Below are 20,021 nucleotides of genomic sequence, written 5' to 3'. Positions count from 1 at the left end.
TTTGGAATGGAATGTGGAAAACAAAGAGGAGCACTGTGGGGCAGGAAACACTGCCCCTACCTGCCCCTACCTGTTGGCAGGTCTAGTGTAAATACCAGCATCCTGCAGGGCATGTAATCATGTGTGCTAAGTGAGTCAAAGGCAAGACAAAGACAAGGAGAAGAGAAGGAAGGAGGGAAGGAGAGGCCAGGGAGCTGAAGACAGAATGATGGACAGACACATGGGGTGGGGGTGGGAGGATAGAATCATGAATGGTGGACCAGATGATCAGATGCTATGGAAGTCTAAGTCTTTTCTTACATTAAATATGTGGGGGTTTTGTTTGTTTGTTTGTTTGTTTGGGTTTTGTTCTTTTCTTTTAGGTAGATGGTTAGCTAGAATCCTTGACTCATTGTCAAGAATCTAGTTCCTATATATGTAGTCACCTGTTCTATGGAGCTAGCACACTGTGCTTCCCTGTAATTTCAATGAAACAGACCCACACATCTACAGTTACTGTTGAAGCAACACACCTCATAGCCCTAAAAATCCAAGCTGTGAAAAATACAGTGTATTTTCTAAATTATACTGTAATTAATAGAATATTTCACCTGTATTAATTCTATAGTATATGCATATAAAATAAGCTAGATTTTGGGAAATGAGCTTATTCTGTCCAAGACACTACACATGTGATTATATTTGAATCTATGGTAAGGCTGACTTCCTTTAGTTCTAGAGGGAGTTTAAAAAGATAAAATCGCCAATATTTTCAAGCCAAAGAATTTGTAAATAAATACACAAATGTCTCAAAAACCTGGACAAAAATCACTAGACATAGCAATTTGTGCTGTGTTTGTCTGTGCAACCCTAGGAAGCAACCACTCAAGGATTCCTATCCACAAACACAACAAGATGGCCAGGGAGCTGCATGAGGCCTTGGGTACCCCTATCAGGCAGTCTGAACAAGGTATCCAAGAGCACACCTCTCATTTCATCATGGAATATTTTAATGAAATGTTTCAGCTAGCTGATGTACATGATGCACCTGATTCTATGTGGAAATGGCCAGTTTTCAGAAATGAACTATACAAAAAGTTTTGTTTCCTAGTAACATCTAATATGAGCATGATGTATTAATTTTCTAAGTCTAAAATAAACTGTCTCATTCTCTAATATCACAAAAATGTGATACTCTAAATACTGTCACCATAGCTCAATGTGCTAGATTTGTGATGCACATACCTAGCCATTCACTTACTAATTTGTTAATAAATTATTTTATCAAATATATATATTTCAAGTGTTCTCAAAGTAAAATTGTATAAGAAAGAAAAAGAGATTAGTGTGTCTTGGTAATTAATTTCAAAGCATAATGTAAAAAAGATGTATGAAATAAATTAAGAATATTCAAATAGTAAATTTCTAACCAACTAAGTGAGCTACTAGTATCTTATCCTTAGATCTCTGTGCGTAGGAGTATATCTATGTGACCAAACTGAAAAGGAACTGAAATCACAGCTGCATGACTCAGCACTAAACAGGAATGCCAATGGATGACTAAGCAGTAAATTTAACACCAAGGGAACTTAGGGCTACTTCAACTTCAGCATAGGAACAAGAATAATTTTGCCATGCATAATTAATATGAAGAGCACATTGTAAGAGCTCGAGAATAAATAAATTTTCACTGTCTTCTTTGCAAACTGAAGGTTGAAAATGTCAAAATTGAGTCATTTCATAAAATTGTGGAATCTTGAAGGCAAAGGGGTCTTACAGCAGGAGAGCATCATAACACAGCTTGACAAACATACAACAGTGTTGAGGAAAGAGAAAAAGAGAGAGTATTTCAATTCCAAATAGCATAAACACCAGAAATATATAAAGCATGTCTGTGTCAGAAAGCTTAAGTTTTCTCTTTTAAAGGAAAGCCATAAGAAAACCGAATGTGTCTTCCCAGCTGACTCGCTTACCATTCGCCCTCCCATGGCTAACAGCTGACCTGCGCTGCAGGTGTTTCCTGCTTTAACAGTAGCACCCCGAGGAGATCATAGCAGATGCATTCCAGAGCAAACCCAAGCCCTTACCTGGTGGGAGAAATGCTGTATGCTGCTGTAACTGCATGTTGGCTAGAGCCTGTTGGTATTGGAAAATACCAGTGTTAAAGACTGCGGTGGCACCGTTGGTTTTTTCAAGAGCAGGCCTCTTTGGCAATGGGGGAAGTACAGCTTGAGGAATTCCCTGTTTAGTGAGTAGTATAAAAACAAATACCAGTAAAAAGAGAAAAAGAAAAAAAGAGAAATCAGTTGTAGGCTAGAACAGTTAGGGGGCACGAGCAAGCAAGCAGCAGAACACTTAACTACCCAGGGGGACAATCCAGGTGACAAAACCAATTAAAGAAATTAAGCAAGATAAAAGCTTTAGAGGAAGCATTATTTTGTCCACAACAAAAGCCCACGAGTAACGAGAGCACATGTTATAACGCGGAAGGTCTTTTATGTCCCATAATGCTTCGGGCTTTCTGTGAGAAGCCATCTATTTGGGGAAGAAGGAAAGCTGCCGCGGGAGCCCCGTGAGGACTGCCAAGTAGAAGCACTGTTAATAGTTAACTGTACAGTGACTGGCTGGGTCCTGCCAGCTCTGCCCTCCCCAGCCTGCTGACACATGCAAATGTCCCAGAGCATGCAAACTCTTCTGAAATACTGCACTCTATGTTAAAAAGAAAAGAAGCCTATCACTAAAGCCATGCTAACCACACAGGTACATAAATATAGAGTGAACACCACACTTTATCGTCCTCCGAGTCTTTCATTAGAACGTTTTACAATATAGTTAAACTGAATGTGGGCTGCTGGGATTCCAGTCTTTCATTGTACCTTATCCATCTATGTATGCATTTTAGGTCTTTCTGCTCATTTTTTCAGGAAACCACACTCAGATTTTCATTGTACTTAACCACTTTAAACAGGAAAAGGATTATATCTATTTCAATCAGTTAAAAACAAAACAGAACAGAACAAAACAAAACAAAACCAAAACCAAACCAAACCAAAAACAAAAACCAAAAAAACCTGTATCTACAATAAAGCTACATGCCAAGCTAAAAGGTGAAAGGTCATAGTACCAGGTCAAAGGTTGCCTCGAGGGGTCGCTTCAGTGATTTGACAGCCGACTGAGTCTTAATTAGCAGGCAGCGAGCACATGATGGCAATGGGCCAGTGGGGTTCAAGCGCATTAACATAAACAGCAAGCAGAGGTGCATCATGGGGGCAGCAGTGCATTTTGGGTAGGTGAGAAAAAACAAATAAAAAAACAAATCATCGGAATGCCATATACAACGAATAACAAGACTAAGCATGCACAATAAAGGCACTATTGAGTTGTTATTGGAGGATAATTCCTCTTTGTAGTTAATTTCAAATAATACTCTAAAGAAAAAAAAGGGGGGGTGGTGAAAGAAAGAGAAAAGGAGAGAGTCTGCCTTCTGTATTTTTGCTCAAGTATCCATAAACAAACACAGAAAAGACCTCTCTCATGATCATTTTACTGTGCCATGACAATGATTTTTGTATGAATATTTAAAGAATAAGTTATATATTTATATTAAAAAGGACAGCGTTAAAACAGCTAAGCCAAGAAGAAATGGCCTCCTTAAACTCATCTACTAGGTCTCATTGAAGTTGATCTTAAGATAAACCACTTAGCATCTACCCTAAATGATCCTTACTTATTTATTCATTTTTTAAACACTCCTTGAGTGCTAGTGCTCTTCTCTTCCCTGTATAGTGGCTTAGTCAATATTTGGCACTGTAATAATCATGTTTCTGCCACAGTAGGCCTTCACACGATCTCGACAGCGGATCATTCAAAAGGATCATTGCAGCTAATTTAAAAACAATTTTGTTGAAGCTATTCTCCTAAATAGTTTCAGATGATGTTATTAAAGGCAAGATAAATGTAAAGAAGAGCCTTGATGTGGGGAAGAACACACTCAAGGAGAACAAGGGCCAGCTGGATGGCATACAGAAATCAGAGACTGGAAATGGCAGTGTCGTTCAATCAGAAAGGCGACAAGTGGTTCCTTATGAAGCAGGAATTTCAGAAACCCTACATCCAGAATGAGACAGTCTTAGGGGTTAGGCTAAGAGGATGAGCAACATTTGAGGAGTTATCCTTGCGTCTGTGAATGGTAGCTTCTTTATGTATTGTGTGGGATACCTGAACAAACATATCTTCAGCAAAACGGGAGGAAGAGGTTAATAGATGAATAGCTGGCAGTAGAGAAATTGTTCACTATCTTTTCTGATTGCTGACAGGAGGGCACTGCTGTCTCCACTCACCATGGCAGCTGCAGTAGCTGCAGCCTGTGCTGCTGCAGCCTGGTTGACCTGGTATTGGGCAGCCTTGATCTTGGCTTGCAGGTGTGCGGGAGGATGGAAGTATTTGCACTTTTCCCGAGAGCATCTCCCCTTGATGTAATCCATGCAGACAGTGACTGTGTTGTCATTGGTATCAATCATTGTGCTGTCAGCAGGATGAGCAAACCGACAGTCATTTTCTCCTCTGTTGCAATTGCCACGCTGGTACTCTCGACACACCTATGAGGTCATTAAATGCACGGGATTCAGTCAATATGAGCATGCGGGTCCTTTCTGAAAACAGTAATCCAACTATCCAAATTGGTGACCAAGGGTGTACATGGAGGGAGAGGGCAAACTAGAGCAATGTAGTGGCATAACTCAGCAGTGCTTAGCATTTAAATATTAGCACATTTCCAGGGGAATGTTCTTGAGAAAGAAAATATGTTTACAGTGAACAGAGAGCATATAATGAAACATCTATCCACTATTGTGTTGGTTTCCTTATTAATTAGAGAGGGGGAAAGTCTGGATTTTATAGTGAGGAGAGCCAGCAGCCATCATTCTCACCAAGTAAATGCATAAAGATTGAGACACAGGGACACACCACTCTGTTGGTGTGATTCAAAACCAACACACCACATCACGGTATTTGTATCATTTCCTATTGTTAAAACTGAGGACTACCAGTCAAACCAGATAGGAAGCATTTTATAAAATAATCAAACATTGTTTCAAAGTGCCATGCACACTACCAGGAGAAAGATTAAGTCACTGCCGTGGACAGTGATCATGGAGCCTGAGAAGGGATGCTGGCAGGACAGCTGCTTACACCTGCTGCAGGAGCCCAGGAGACACTGCACCAACTGACATCCTGAGCCGGAGTCCTGAAACCACACAGTGGGAGGACAGAACTTACTCCTGCAAACCATCCTTTGCTGTCCACATAACACTCTGGGGCATGAGTGCATGCATGTGACCAGACACATGGACAAATAAAGAATCAATGTAATCAAAACTTAAATCTGATTCAGGTATACAGATCATTTAATTTATAGTAAATGAAAGTTAAATTTTTGGATTTGTAAGCAGTACTGAAGTTATTTAGTCTAGTGAATATCAGGCAAGAACTTTCAGCTGTATACTTGTAACTCTTGGATAAAACAAAATTGTTCCAAGTAAAAAACAAAACATTCTAGCCGGAGAGCCTTTCTAACCAAAATGTTTCGAGGAGTCACTTTTGGGTACAAGGCAGCTGTAGAAAGTGGATGGAGAAAGACACTCATGTGTGTTACTGTGTATTTGCTTTGTATCTGTTAATTTTACTGTATCCGTGGGAGGAGGTAAAATGTATTCTTTCTCATTCATTTGTTCTTTGAGTTGTACTGAATGAAGTTTCCAAGTCTCCCCTTTGGGAGTTAGATCTTTTGACCACCAGGGGGCGATCTAAAACACTGAATGACCTTACAAGTTTGAACTCTGGTTTCAAACCTCAAATTTTTTACAACACATACTTCAAAGACACAGCTTTTATACATCCTGGATGTCTGCCCCCCAAAACAAGGCAGATGCAAACACTGGACACCATTTCTTAGTTAAGCAAGAACAAGATGCTATGATTTTTATAGTTCTTTTTTTTTTTTTTTTTTTTTTTTTTTTTGGATTTTCGAGACAGGGTTTCTCTGTGTAGCCCTGGCTGTCCTGGAACTCACTCTGTAGACCAGGCTGGCCTCGAACTCAGAAATCCGCCTGCCTTTGCCTCCCAAGTGCTGGGATTAAAGGCGTGCGCCACCACGCCCGGCGATTTTTATAGTTCTAATAAAACGACCACGTGTAAACCTAGCCCCTAACTGTATTAATAACCTATTATTGTAGAAAGTGGTTCATATTAAGAACTTGGGTTTGGCTACACGTTAAAAACCATGTTGTAAATGAATACTGGAAACATTCACCTACCTAAAGACCTGCATTCTACAGCACAGCAACAGCCTAACTCAGCTACTGCCCTTCCTTAGTTTATTTAATTGTTAAGTATGCTGAATAACTAACAATACAGATGATTTAGGAAGTTACAAAAGACTGTTTTGATTAGTATATTCATCTTCTTGAACAGGAAAAAAAAACTTATGAGTAACAAAGAGGTCAAAGTTCAGAAAGCAAATGTGTCCAAGTTGTGTTTCAGAACAAGCCCCCTTTCTAGCTGAGTCCCAAGGGAAGTTGTGGGACCTTCCAAACACAGGTTCCAGGAGCATGTTCCAAACTATGGCCTAATCACTGGGGCCACGTTAGGAGATACTCTGAATAAAAATACATTACAATGAAGTCAGTTTACCTCTCCATAAAAATACATTTTGTGTTAAATCTATGTCTAGTACTAAACGAAACCTAACATTGTGGCTTGATTTAACACGACTTCAGACAGGTCCAGGTGTTCTCTCTATTCAGACGTCAACAACCCTCTTTCTAAGTCTAAGAGTGAGCTGAAAGCAGAATACTTAACGCTATGTGTCGATCTTGCCACATTGACAGGAAGACCTTTGACCTAAAGACAGTGTATTTGTGAGTTCTGTTTGTGCATGTATGGTTTTCTACAGGTTAAGGACTGCTTGATGACAATTTACACTTCACTCTTTTGTGGAATGCACACAGGGGCTTTGTACAAATAGTTAACCAGAGCTGATAACTAGGAATCTACCCAGAATGCAATGGAAAAGCATCTTCTCCTAAGATTTTAGCATTCATTGGTCATTTTTGCTGCAGTTTTAACTTTGAGTTTAGGAAAATAGTGTAGGAGACAGCTTATTACAAAAGTTTAACTAGTGAGAGGCTTGCAAGAAAAGTCTGGCAGATATTAGATGTACTCTGGAATGTTGGAGACTGAATGAAGCCAACTTTAAAACACAGTCGCTCTTACAGTCACCACCAGCAGAAGGGTCTATCTGCAGACTGCTAAACAGCAGAAGGGTCTATCTGCAGACTGCTAAATACAGATTTGGTCTGTTTCTTTTTCTGAAATGCCGAGGAAACTTTAGTCTGAGTTTACCAATCTCATTCAAACAAGACAGAACTTTTAGATGTAGTCTACATTGGTAAATTAAGATTAAAAACTTTTTTCAATATATTTAATCTCATAATTTAAAACAGGGTGAGAACTTAAGAAACAGACACATTTAAAAAAAAAATCCAAGCAATGTTCTGACTATATTTTCCTTTTGTGCAGTTTTCAGTTTGCACAGACTTTTGCATGGCTGTGATCAGGGTACAACTTGGTTATCATTTTCAGAAAGCAATGCCTTACTTAACAGTTTCAACATTTTCATTTTCCTCTATGAGGTCAATGTCACCATTTCCGATTGCACCTCAGTTATCAAACACTGCACACAGTATGGATGACTCTTCAGTGGATCTAGAGATTATTTCCATTGCTTTCTTATTATGAATACTTTTGCAAAGGAAATATGACAATAGGCATTTTGGATAATTTTCTAATTTGAATATGTAGAAATAAAATTTGTAGGTCAAAAATTTAAAGTATTTCCTGTAGTTTGATTTTCTTAAACCTAAATTAAAATGATCAGTTACACTAAGCCATACACAAAATCAGATTCAATCAAAAAAGACTACTGTGTGTCTTACTCTGTGAACATTAAGTAGGCTATTTATACAGTGTAACAGGAAACCGATAAAAGTTGCTTTTAATATAAAATGTAGCATTTCCACTGCAATATTCACCAAAACATCATAAATTCTATCTCTCATACAACTTTTGTAGGATAATTATAAACTTTAGTCAATAGGAAAAAGCTGCCAATTTCCAAAGAAATGTGAATATGGAATGATAAATATTTTGGTTAAATAAATAGGATAGTATCAACAAGGCACAAAGAAGATGGAGTTTGCAATTTTGGAACTATTTCTTGTCATAGAAAGACATTCAGAAAATGAAACAATATCAACAGCAATTAAAACAGAAATACTAATTAGTGTAAAGAAAACAGCTTATAACACAGCACTCAAATCTATTTAATATAAGTAGTTCCACTGTTTAGTCTTTATTTTTAAAAATGTAACAAATATAATTGAAAACAATAGGAAGATTTCCATGTCTCATAAGGTGGTGACTGTTGGGGGTCCTGGGGAAATCACGTCAATGCTGGAACTCTAAAGCTGGACAGTTATTGCACAGCTTTTCAGAAGAGATCCTCTAGAGGGCGCATGTTTGTTTTTTACCACATCTGTGTAACAAACTCAGCAATATTTAGAGAATAACACTAAAAGTCAGGAATGGAAAAATAACCATAATGGTGGCCAGGGACTTAGTTGACCTTAATATTCTGGGATGTCAACAAGTCCCAAGGACTTCATTTCTATTAAGCTTATCATCACATGTTAGCCTTAAAAGTCATTCCTGGTGGTGAAATCTCTGGGGTGGCAAACACCTTTAACCTGTTTAATCCTTACACCCTAGGACAGAGGACAGAGGAAGGCACATCTCTGAGTGCAAAGCCTACCATGTTTACATTCTGAGTACCAGAGAAACTAGGGCTATGCAGTGAAACTTTGCCAATCAATCAATCAATCAATCAATCAAAATAAAAAAGTATTCTTGATAATCAGTAATTTGATTATGGCTCTAATATTTATTCTAAAAAGAATACAAGAAAAAAAATAAAAAGAAACTGCTTGTACTTCCATGAAATGAATTAAGTTTCCTAAGTTTAAAACTCTGGTGAACCTCATTGATCAATCATAGTTAAGTTATATTTATAATCACATTTTAATATAAAATATAAATTTTATATTTATAATCACTTAAATCACACATAAATTTTGATTTATTTTTCTAAAACAAACCAACCAAACAAACGAACAAAAACCCCAGAGAATCTGCTTATTTATTTAAATATCTTTCAGGATTTCTGTTAAGATCCAATGGGTATTTTTTTTTAAATTATAATGTGGGCATCATCATCTTTTAGTTCAGAAAGTACAACATACCTATATTATTATTCACACTGGGTATGAAATATACATCATTATATTGTGTACATGTATACATTTGTCATTTAACTACATATCTTTAAAGGTCAACTATGAGTGTGTAGGAATGACCAACATGTATTAAGTCCATTTCAGGGTTTCTGTCACTCTACGAAATGCTGCATAAATTCAAAAGAACAATAATTCAGGTACAGCATTAAAGTCATCAACATGTTAAAGCCTATAACTCTACAGATATTTTATTACTCTTTCAAAATAAGAGAAATTTAAACATTAATTTAAATGAAAAATTTGTGAAATAGTAGGAAATGAGTAGTCAAGCCAAAGTTGGTAATTACCTTATATTAAAATAATTTACAAGTTAAAAACTTTTGTTTTGGACAAACTTAAATTAATTATAAAAATTAATAACTGACAGGGAAATAGTATTAAATATTTAAAAGAAGCTTGAATATACTTTGAAGAGATATTATATAGCTAATCTATGATTTAAAAATTGTATTCTTTTAAAATGTCTTTAATTTTTTAACGATATTAAAGTATTAGACAAGAAGTGGCAATGTATCCTCTACAAAAATACAAACTAAAAGGAATTGACTGATAAGCTTTTCCTGTTAAAAGCATTTGTTGGATCCCAGAAACACACACACACACACACACACACACACACACACACACACACACCAAGATAAAGAGTTGCTGCGTTTTTAATCTTAGTGAATATAAAGCCTTTTATTTTTAATTAAGTGTCCATGTGTGGGTTTGCACACATGAATGTAGAGCCCACAGAGGCTATAAAAGGGCACTAGAATCCCTTGGACTTGGATTGGCAGGCAGTTGTGAGTCACATGGGTCCTCTGGAAGACGAGTAAAAGAGCTTAAGTGGAGAACCATCAATAGCTGGGGACTTTTGCTTTAATATAATACTAAATTCATTAAACTCACTAAAATACCAATCTATATATTCTTGTTTCTTCTATGTGGCTTTCAAATAATACTCTGTGTCCAAGTCATAAGAATTATATTAAAATTTGCCTATATGTAAAGAATTAGCACATGCTTGCATTCCAGTAAAGTAGAAACTTGTATTTCTATTACTTTAAAAAAAATAATGCCCTCACAGAACAAGAGTTGTTTATTTAAAAACAAGCCCCACCTGAAAACAGGAGGCGGCAAGGAGTTTGCTCAGCTTGTTTGGAATATTTAACATGTTCTTCTCACAAAGGGTGATGATATAAAATGGTGCATTTAATTAACCAAATAGCTATCTAACGTCTTAGTAAGTCTTTGAAACACGCAGCCACTGAGGTGGCTCCTCAGTGGGCGGTATGAACTACTTTAATAGGTGTCCCAGTATCTAGAATCCTTCAGCAATGTAGAAACCCACGCTAAGGTCTGAGCATTAATAGAAGTGCATTTCAGTTCAGTCACTCATAACGAAGGACTGGTGAAAAGTTGGGGGTTACAAGCAACCGCTTTACATTTTCCCTTTGCAATCACTTGTCTGATAAGTGACAATAATTCCTGAGACCCACCAGTGACCTAAAAGTCTATATGGATGAGGTCCCACACTTAAACTACTACCCCAAGTGATGCTAGTCTCCACCAAGTCTAGACTACCCTGCACCATGTCCACAAGTACAATCAAGATAACATGTTTTGAGGCTGGAATGACTAAGACCTAAACATGTCCCCAAAAGGAATGTTAACAGATGTTTAAACTATTCCTCTGGAGTGTCATGACTTATGTCATAATTCTACCCTAAAAATATCTGTGCAAGAATGTATCTTTCTGTGACTCGTTAATTTATTAGCAGGTTGACAACTTGACATTTAAAATTAAAGGGTAGCAGTTATGAGTTTAGATTTACTCTTATGAGGTCCCTTTTTGGCCCTTGGTAATAGAGAAGTAAAAGGCTTCATGGATATTCACAATAACGTTAACTTGAAGGACATGCAGTATAGCTCCCTACTAGAGATTGTAGAATAAATGGGTCCATACATTTATTTTGCACCATGAAAAATGACTGTGATTCTTTACATGTCGATTTTTATTACTACCAATGTTTTGTCATGAAACACAGGCATGACCTAAAGGTTAGCAATTTCTAATATTTGTACACAGTGTAATAATTTCTTAAGATACTCCTTTGGGCATTAAATTAATACATGGACATTACAGAAAGGATCCAGAGATCACAAAACGGAATTCTAGGAGCGTCTCTTTAGTGACTAACAGACTTGCCTCACTTTCAGAGAAAACCAGTCTGAGCTATACGGTACAGAACATACAATCTTCATAATAATATCCAACAATGAGTGGATAAGCATACTGATACAGCAGCTGTGAATATATGATGTGCACTATATATGCACATACATTTTAAAAATAAGTATTTCAATACTTATTTAGGCTGCTGTTAGAAGTCAATGCATGATTTACATGCTCTATGACATTACATATAAATCAGGCAAATACTCAAATTTTACAAATAAGCGACATGAAGCTGGTCTGACAAACCAAGCATATGTAGTTAACTACCTTACAAGCAGTGTCTACTGGGTTCCTACTTTGCAACTTCAGACCTTTGTATCCCTTTTGGTACTGCCATTGCTAGGTCTTCTAAGGGATTATAAACAAATCTGAAATCACTTTATTGTGTGACAAATTGTAGAAATGGAGAAAAAGATATAACAAGAAGAACAAAGTCAAGATCCTAGCTGAATTAGACCAATTTTACCTCAGAGGAAAATCAAAATTCAGTTGAAGATGGAATGTGGCTTTAATCTCTAAATAACCATAGTATCAACCTTGAGAAAAGAACTGTAGGCATTCCTTTCATGGATTTCGCCCTCCAGTGCTCCAAGGAGCACCAAGGTTGTATGTGTGCATGCATGCCTGTGTGTGTGTTTATGTGTGAGTGTGTGTGCTTATGTGTGCGTGCATGTGTGTGTGTGTGTGCGTGCGTGCGTGCGTGCGTGCGTGCGTGCGTGCGTGTGTTTAAGTTCTGGAATCACACTGCAGAGCAGAAAGAGGCACATGCATGTTTCCTATTTCAGGCCCCAACTATGACTGTGACAATGACTTAGATCTTGGGAACAGAACCAAGGGCATGCTCACTTCTATCAGGAATGCACATAACACAGGAGAGATTGTCCTAGGAAGTAGCAAAGGCAAATGACAAAACTCACAAGCAGCTCTTCATGGAAAGAAAAACAAAATGACAAAATACAAGTATAAAAAAACTACGCAAACTTTCAAGGGAATGAGCAGTTTTGAGCAAGTAGCTCAGCTTGAAGCATATCCTCTTAATGCTTTGAATATTGTTACCTATTAATAATTACTATGTTGGCATTCTTCTTCTCAGACTATTTGAGTCCCATTAATCAACTAACAGTCATGCATTAAGAATCCTGTGTTTTCTTTAGGAAGATTGGGGAAGAAAACTGTTTCAGATGCTGCCCTATTTCATTTGCGGACAGCATTTGTTAGAGAATTACTATACTTGGGAAATGAGAAGCCAAATGGCAGAGTGTATCTCTACAGCAAGGATAGGCTACCTCCCATCTCTTGCTCTGCTCTGACTCCTCTGCAACACAACGGTAGTGACAGCATCTTTCCCATCAGGTTGTTCTAAAGGTAGGCTATGTGATGGCTGTATCTGGCACATCCTCACAAAATGCTACAATATGATATCCTTTCTAATACGTTCAATAGAGTATAATGAATAAATAAGGCATTTTATTATATTTCTAACAGACTGGAAAGTTATTAGAGTCAAGGCCCTCCAAGTGCACCCTACTTTACTTTCCCTGTAATTAGTACACCCAGGCCATCTCAGCCCCAAGTCCGTCCTAAGCAGACAGACAGGAGAGGCAACTCAGTTTTTACTTACTAGGCCATTTTTCTACAGAAACTGTTTATCAAGGCTGTTAATTCATGCCATGCTAAAATTCTGAATAGTAATGTCATACTAGAACTTTATCTCTAATTTCCTTTTCAGTCACAACAGTAAAGTGTGTGCGTCTGCTTATCCTCCGCCCCAAGACAATGACAATCATGTGACAGCCTACTAAAAACGCTTTTATCAGGGTGCGTTTCATAAAACCACCCGCCTGCCTCAATGGAAGTACTTCAGAGGTTATGACAACATCTGCAGAGAGTTTTGTAATAGTTCGTGCACAGCAGCCAATGTGTTCCTGTTTATGAGATCCTCTGGACTTCAGTCATTTATTTGTTCACTCCAATAATCATTATATTGTGTTGATGACTACAAGAAACATTCAAGAAGCAACTGTTCTGGGCCAAACATTTTTTCTAACTCTTTGAGGTTTGAGCATTAGCATCATGTGCAAGATTTTAAGGATACTAAGACAAAGTGGAGAAACAGACACGCTGATCCCAGTTCCAAGCCCTCCCTGAGGAACCTAGACATAGATGCTGACTGATTTTGTAATTGTTGCATTAACCAAAACAGCATAACCATATTCTAGCAAACTTGCACAAACACTGAACCAAGACATGTTCATTCAGTTTAAAGTCACTCTGGCTACAAACACTTGAAGAACTGTAATGGAAACTATGAAGGTTCAACTCTTTATCCTACCTCCAGTCTGTCTGTCCGCATTAACTTCTGTGCAGCAGCTGCGGCAGCTGCTGGCACTGGAACTCCAGGATTCCCCGTGACCAACATTGGTGCAGTCGGCAAGATCTCTGCTGGAACCAGGCTTGGGGAAACAGGCCCCAGGTAAGGGTTAAAGGCTGCTGATGCACTGGTGGCTAAGCTTGGTGCAACTGAAAACATTGGCTGCAAATTGAAACAAAAAGCAAAACTTAATGGCAAGTCTCCATTCCAAATTGATACTCTACTTACAGAGTTATCATTTATTCTTCATCTATCATTCATTCTTTCTTCCTTAACTTCTATTTAATTCTGTCTTTAATTTAGTCTAAGAAGATTTCAGTATACTGATATTTGCTAAGTCATTGTTTTTCTCCAAATCTAGCAGGCAGAATATGCATTCATATCTCCAGAGGGGGTTCGAAGATTGGCATCTAGAATACTTGTGGTTTAACGTCTTAAATATCTTAGTACAGACACTTGTTTGTGCTCACCCAGTCTCCACCTTTGTGACTCAATCCTAGAAATGTGTCTGAGAAACACACTGTGTAACTGCTGTCAGATATAGTGGAAAGGTCTGTTCTCAAGTGTTAACAGGATATAAGTGCCTATCATCTGAGCAGACACAGATGTCCCAGGGGATCACAGAGCCCCACAGCCAGCACATTGACCAAATCTGTGGGCTGTGAGAGGTGATGATTACACTGTCTTTTGAGCACAGAAGAGATAGCATTTGGCCTGGTCACTTGATGTCGGTTTCTCAGAAGAAAGGTTCAGTGTTCTACAAGCCCATCCCATACTTGTGGGGCACTCAGCAATGGAAATTAACCTTCTCCAGAAAATGTCTGGAATGTGAAGCCTGACAGAACATTTCCCAGGAAATGCCACAGAATTATTAAAAAACATGGGATGGGCTGTCAGCGGGCAGGACACACTGGGGTGATGCTACTGCATTCAATGGAGAGAAGCCAGGGATCTACTATGTGTAAATGGCATTCTTTAATATGAGAGCATAAGGTCCCAAAGGACTATACCATGGTTGAGCATCCATCCTACATGACAGCTCTGCATTGTGTACACATCTGTACTAAGAACAATATGAACGATAGACTATTTAATGTATACATTGATTCACTGGGAAAAATTTATAACATAGCATAGCTCACACTGATACATTCACCCTAACATAGCTAGTCCTCCAAGCATGTGCTTTGAACACCATGTTTAATTACTCTGACAGGTCTGTGGCCCTTGACTAATGAAGTAGCCTAGAATAAGTCTTTCCATTTCAAACCTCAAGCCTATTCCAATGCGAAGCAGCTGCCCTCAGGAAATACAAAAATTCCATGTGTATTATGAAGAAGGATCCATGTGTAAAACTGGGTCCAGTGGCATTTGTCTCTCCACAAAACCCTGAACAGCAGCTAACTTCAGGCTTTCCCTTTGTGTGCTAGAGGCCAGGGCAGCACCATGACAGGGTCAGTCCTGCATGGTGATCATGCATTAAACTTCTGTCCAAGAACATTCTAGGCAAATGTGTGTTCTGTTGCACACAGTCAGATACAGGGTATGGAATCTCAGACCACATAGAAGAATTGTTATAAATTTAGCAGAGTCCTAAAAGATTGAAAGCTAATTAATATCCTTTCTCTTTGCATTCATAGCTGTAAATTAAAATGAGTTCCAAGAAAGCCCACTTGATACTTACTATAGCAAGCTACTGAAATGTTTATGTCACTGTATACTATAGGAATTACTTAAGGCAAATGCCTTCATAAAGACATTCAGGATGAAGAAATTTTTCCCTGACTTGACACAATAATGACAGCACACCAATAAAATCAGCCTCGTTAAATCTCACCAAGTTAAATACAGTGAAAACCTACATATGGATAGAATGTAGCTGTCACCAATTATGAACACTGTGTTAGGGGTGGGTTACAGCTCAGAGTGGATCCTAATGTAGGAAAGCCAGTGACCATGGCCACTCCTGCATTACCGGAGCTGACCTGCAGAGGGCTCGTAAGATCTCAAAGATAGGAATGGCTGCATTGGTATTTGAAGTCTTCGTTTCTCTGAAGTAGGGATTGAATAATGTCTAACTATGTAGCTGGTATATTTGATACTGAGTGCATCCTTGCAGCAGTGACTTATAGATATCTTTGTTCCAATGAAGGTTGGTTTAGCATTACCTTTCCAAGGACATTTTCCAGTTGCTAATTCTGGGGCAGTTTATTTATCACTTGTTTGCTTTAAATGAAGCATTCTGCTTACATTACAGTTATTAGGCTTCATTATAACTGAAAATATTATTCAATTTCACATTACCATCCTAGTTAACTACACAAACATGATTATTACTAGTAATTCCCTATCCCGGGCAGCCCACACTGTGATAAGTGCTTTACTTATGTTATGTTTAATTTTTTTACTATAAGACTTTCCTTTCTTTGGCCTCTTTGGGAGGGGGGATGTCAGGAGAGTAGAAGATATCTCTTAGTTCCCTTCTAGGTTCCCACCATACAAAGCAATGCCTGGTTACAGTAGGCATTCAGTGAATGAGCTGCCACTTTGTTGGGGATTATTATGTTTATTTTCTAAAGAAGATGCTCACGAATGTTACATGTCTACCACTATAAATGAATCAACGGAAGGTCCTGGATTGGGCACATTTGAGTCTGCTTCTAGTCTGGTTGGAAGTCTGTTTCTCACATAATCACCAAATGTGAATTTAAAATTCCCTAGAGGAGTTTTATCATGTTATAGTTCGACCCCTCCTTGTCTGAATTCCCAGGAAAGGTATCTAGGCGGCAGTATTTTTGAAAGCTTCAGGGTGATTCCATTTCCATGTATTTAAGGAAATAGATTTCTTTCCGATTGGACAGAAGGTTTCTAAGTGGTTTCTTAGTGGTTCTCTTTTTATGAGTATTTATGAGTTTCTGTCCACATTGCCTGCCCTCAGCCTACCTGTCTGACTCCTAGGTACGCTTCAGGAAACAGAACTTCTCGACGCTTCCCAGGGAACCACACCACTACACTCTGTCTCATAAAGCTCACCCGCATTGCATGTAGCACTGACCCTGAAGCCATTCTTGTTTCCTCTGCTCCTACTTCCCGGCACATGGCACTGTAACCACCTCTGCAGTTACTGCATAACATATTCACTGCAGATTTGCTAGCTGATTTTTCTTTGCCAGCAAGAGTAGCAAATGCTTTATATATTTTCTAGCACAGATATCTAGATGGTAGATTTAATTATATATCCTTTTTCCACCTCAGAATTTAGCTGTTACTTTATAATGAATATTTCAAAGTTTATTTTTTCTAATTTTTATATTAACATTACATCTTAAGTATTATAACTATTATTCTGAACACTGCAAATATCACAAGGCTGTTTATTTTAAAATGCTGAAAATAGTATGTTTTTATAAAAAAAAGAAGGGTCATATATAATGATCCAAAACTTATCATTTAGAAATTTATGGAACAGAAATTTTATAAGTCAGTTTTTCCTAGGGTGTGTGCATGTGTTCGTATATATGCTTCATAGAATGTGAGTATGTATACATGTGTATGTTCAGCAGAATATGTGCATGTATACATGTGTATGCTTAGTTGAATGTGCACATATGTACACATGTATATTTAATAGAATGTGCATATATAGAGAGAGACATACACTTAGAATGTGCACATGTATATATATGTTCAGTAGTATGTGTACATATGTATGCTTAGTAAACTGTGCACATGTGTGTGCTTGGTAGAATGTGCATGTGTACACATGCATGCTTAGTAGAATGTTTGCATATGTATATACATGTATGCTTCAGTCAAACTTGTAAACAGTGAAATGCCAAGCTCTTTTAAATCCGTAGGACATCCCAAGTATGGGCAACTGTTTCTAGGCAAGCACCATGTTGTAAACAGATACAGAACTAGTTTTAGTGAATTACTGTTTAGAACAGCACTCAGAGCTAACAGGTATTATGAATAAACCCATATTCAATTTTGTCTAAGAATGAAGCATTTGGCTGCTGTGGACTCTACTCATAGCTTGTGAATGGGAAGGGGAAGGAATTCATTCTTTACCCTGATTCACTGTATCCTTTGACCCAGTTTTATTGAAACAAACATTTAAATAGTGAAGTCTCATTTAAGACCTTCTCAGTATAAATGAGCACAGGTCTATTCTTACAGTTCAGGGACTGATCACAAACCTGAAAAGTCAGACTGACTGATGCATGGCAAAACAGATGACAAGTCACTGTGGCTGATGTAGAAATAGTTTTCTGGGGACTCTATAGAATGAACTGGCCATAACGTCATGAGGTGGGTAACAAGACAAGAAAGCACAGAAAGTACTGGCAAGTTCTAGGTAGTCTGGGAGTCGGACAAATAATAACTTCAAAGCCTTCTTCACCTACTGCCAAAGAACCCTGGGAATATGAAAGACTGCCAACGTCAAGGTGACAAAGCCACTCTTGAGACTTGAACTGAATCTAAGGCCTCTGAACTGCTCATACACACACATCAGATTCATGAAGTGCCTGGGATTTCTACACAGGTTGCATGTCTCAAGGTGCTGGTGTGTACCTGAGGAGTAGCTGCTCCAGCAACTCTGTAGAGTCACTGCTAACCCAGGTCCCACGTAAAGCCTGGTAGGGCTCACTAATGGAACGCCTGAGCTCACACCGAGTTCTCAGTCCCCACTGACCACACAGATCTATGTGTGATGCAGAGAGCTTGGAGGATCAGAGAGTCTAAGGAACATCATCCTGGGGATGAAAGAAATACACAGAAGCTTCCAGGTTGTCATCCAGCAGATGCAGGTCAGGGTGAGCTAGTGTATGTCAATTTCTCATTGTCATGATGAACGTATGAAAGAGCACAGAAAGTTTTCTTTAATTCTGAAGACTAATCATTACAATCTCACTTATCCTCAAAGGTCATATATGATAAAAAACATAAAAATATTCACTTATATTTTTATTACAAATCCTAATGCCAAAAAGAGTTGATATAAAAAATTCTACAGTTTATTGTGTGAACTTTCATGAATTAGACACACAAAGAAGTTCCATTTCTTATATCCAACTCCCTTTATACTAATCTTGTGAAATGGGAATTATGTTTATATAATTACAAAGACATTCTGGACAATATATTTCATATTTTATTTCCATGTTGAAGATCAAAGAGTCAGCCATAGATCCAAAGTAGTTAGCCTGTTCACCGTATGTTTTTACCATATAAGCTCAACATCTGGCCAGGCTGGATTAAAACAAGCGGTGTAACCTAAGCCATGTAGTTAACCTCTCTGAACCTCTTGGGCTCAATCCCTAAACTGGACATTATATTACCTAGCTCGCAGCAAAGTTGTGAGAATGGCATATACAGAACCTGCTGAGTACAACAGATGCCTCAAACTGTTATACTTGTCTCAAAAATGTTACTCCTTTTTAATGGGTATACTGCATGACAACCTACTGAAGGCACAAAGTTCTCCTATGAATCTCTGCATTAACCAAGTTACCCCCATACCATGCTCTGGTGGGACAGTGGCTGCTCTTAACAATCATCTCACTTGTCTTGGAAACACTGCTGACAACTGCTGATCACTGTAGCCCACTGTAGTGGCAATGAAGCTGCCACTTCTGGCTTGTGCCCTGGCTCTGAGTTATAATTCCTCTCACCTTCAGGGCAGAGAAACCACTATGAATATCTGTCAGGTTGATGGCTGTCTGGGAAACTCCTTATTTCCTTCTTTTTCTGTCTGTCAGTTATGAACCTCTCCCATATGCAGGTACACACTACTGGATGTGTATAAATTTAGTTTGCTCTCATTTCGCTACCTCTGTCCTCTGTATGAAGTTTGGTGCTAAATTGAAATCTTTGTCCTCCTAGGCTCTGATATTGTGGATCTGCTTACCGAAAGCCACACTCACACTACTCCTGCCTGATCTATGTCCATGCTCTCCCATGGCCGAGTCCTTCTCAACGTTAGTGACAGGGCAGCTTGTGGCTCTATTTTCTACTAGCAGCTCAAATTGAAGTC

At 38.3% G+C, this 20,021-nt stretch overlaps 1 protein-coding gene across 49 annotated transcripts in view; it reads right to left on the bottom strand.

The window, feature by feature from the left end:
* The window catches only part of Mbnl1 (muscleblind like splicing factor 1), a 157,192-nt gene that overhangs the window by 11,911 nt on the left and 125,260 nt on the right, over positions 1 to 20,021 (bottom strand). For 23 of the 49 annotated variants that reach the window (XM_006501798.4, XM_030252702.1, XM_006501793.4 and 20 more), the window contains 4 exons: positions 13,946 to 14,146; positions 4,320 to 4,577; positions 3,104 to 3,157; positions 2,067 to 2,220 (listed from right to left, as the gene is read on the bottom strand). In XM_006501798.4, the coding sequence (XP_006501861.1) occupies positions 2,067 to 2,220; positions 3,104 to 3,157; positions 4,320 to 4,577; positions 13,946 to 14,146 (667 nt within the window). The remainder of the gene's footprint in view (positions 1 to 2,066; positions 2,221 to 3,103; positions 3,158 to 4,319; positions 4,578 to 13,945; positions 14,147 to 20,021) is intronic. The other 26 variants (XM_030252724.1, XM_030252727.1, XM_030252705.1 and 23 more) reach the window with 2 other exon arrangements.

This window comes from Mus musculus, chromosome 3, assembly GCF_000001635.26.
Source record: "Mus musculus strain C57BL/6J chromosome 3, GRCm38.p6 C57BL/6J".
NCBI classification, from domain to species: domain Eukaryota; kingdom Metazoa; phylum Chordata; class Mammalia; order Rodentia; family Muridae; genus Mus; species Mus musculus.
This window is presented reverse-complemented; position numbering and strand designations above follow the sequence as displayed.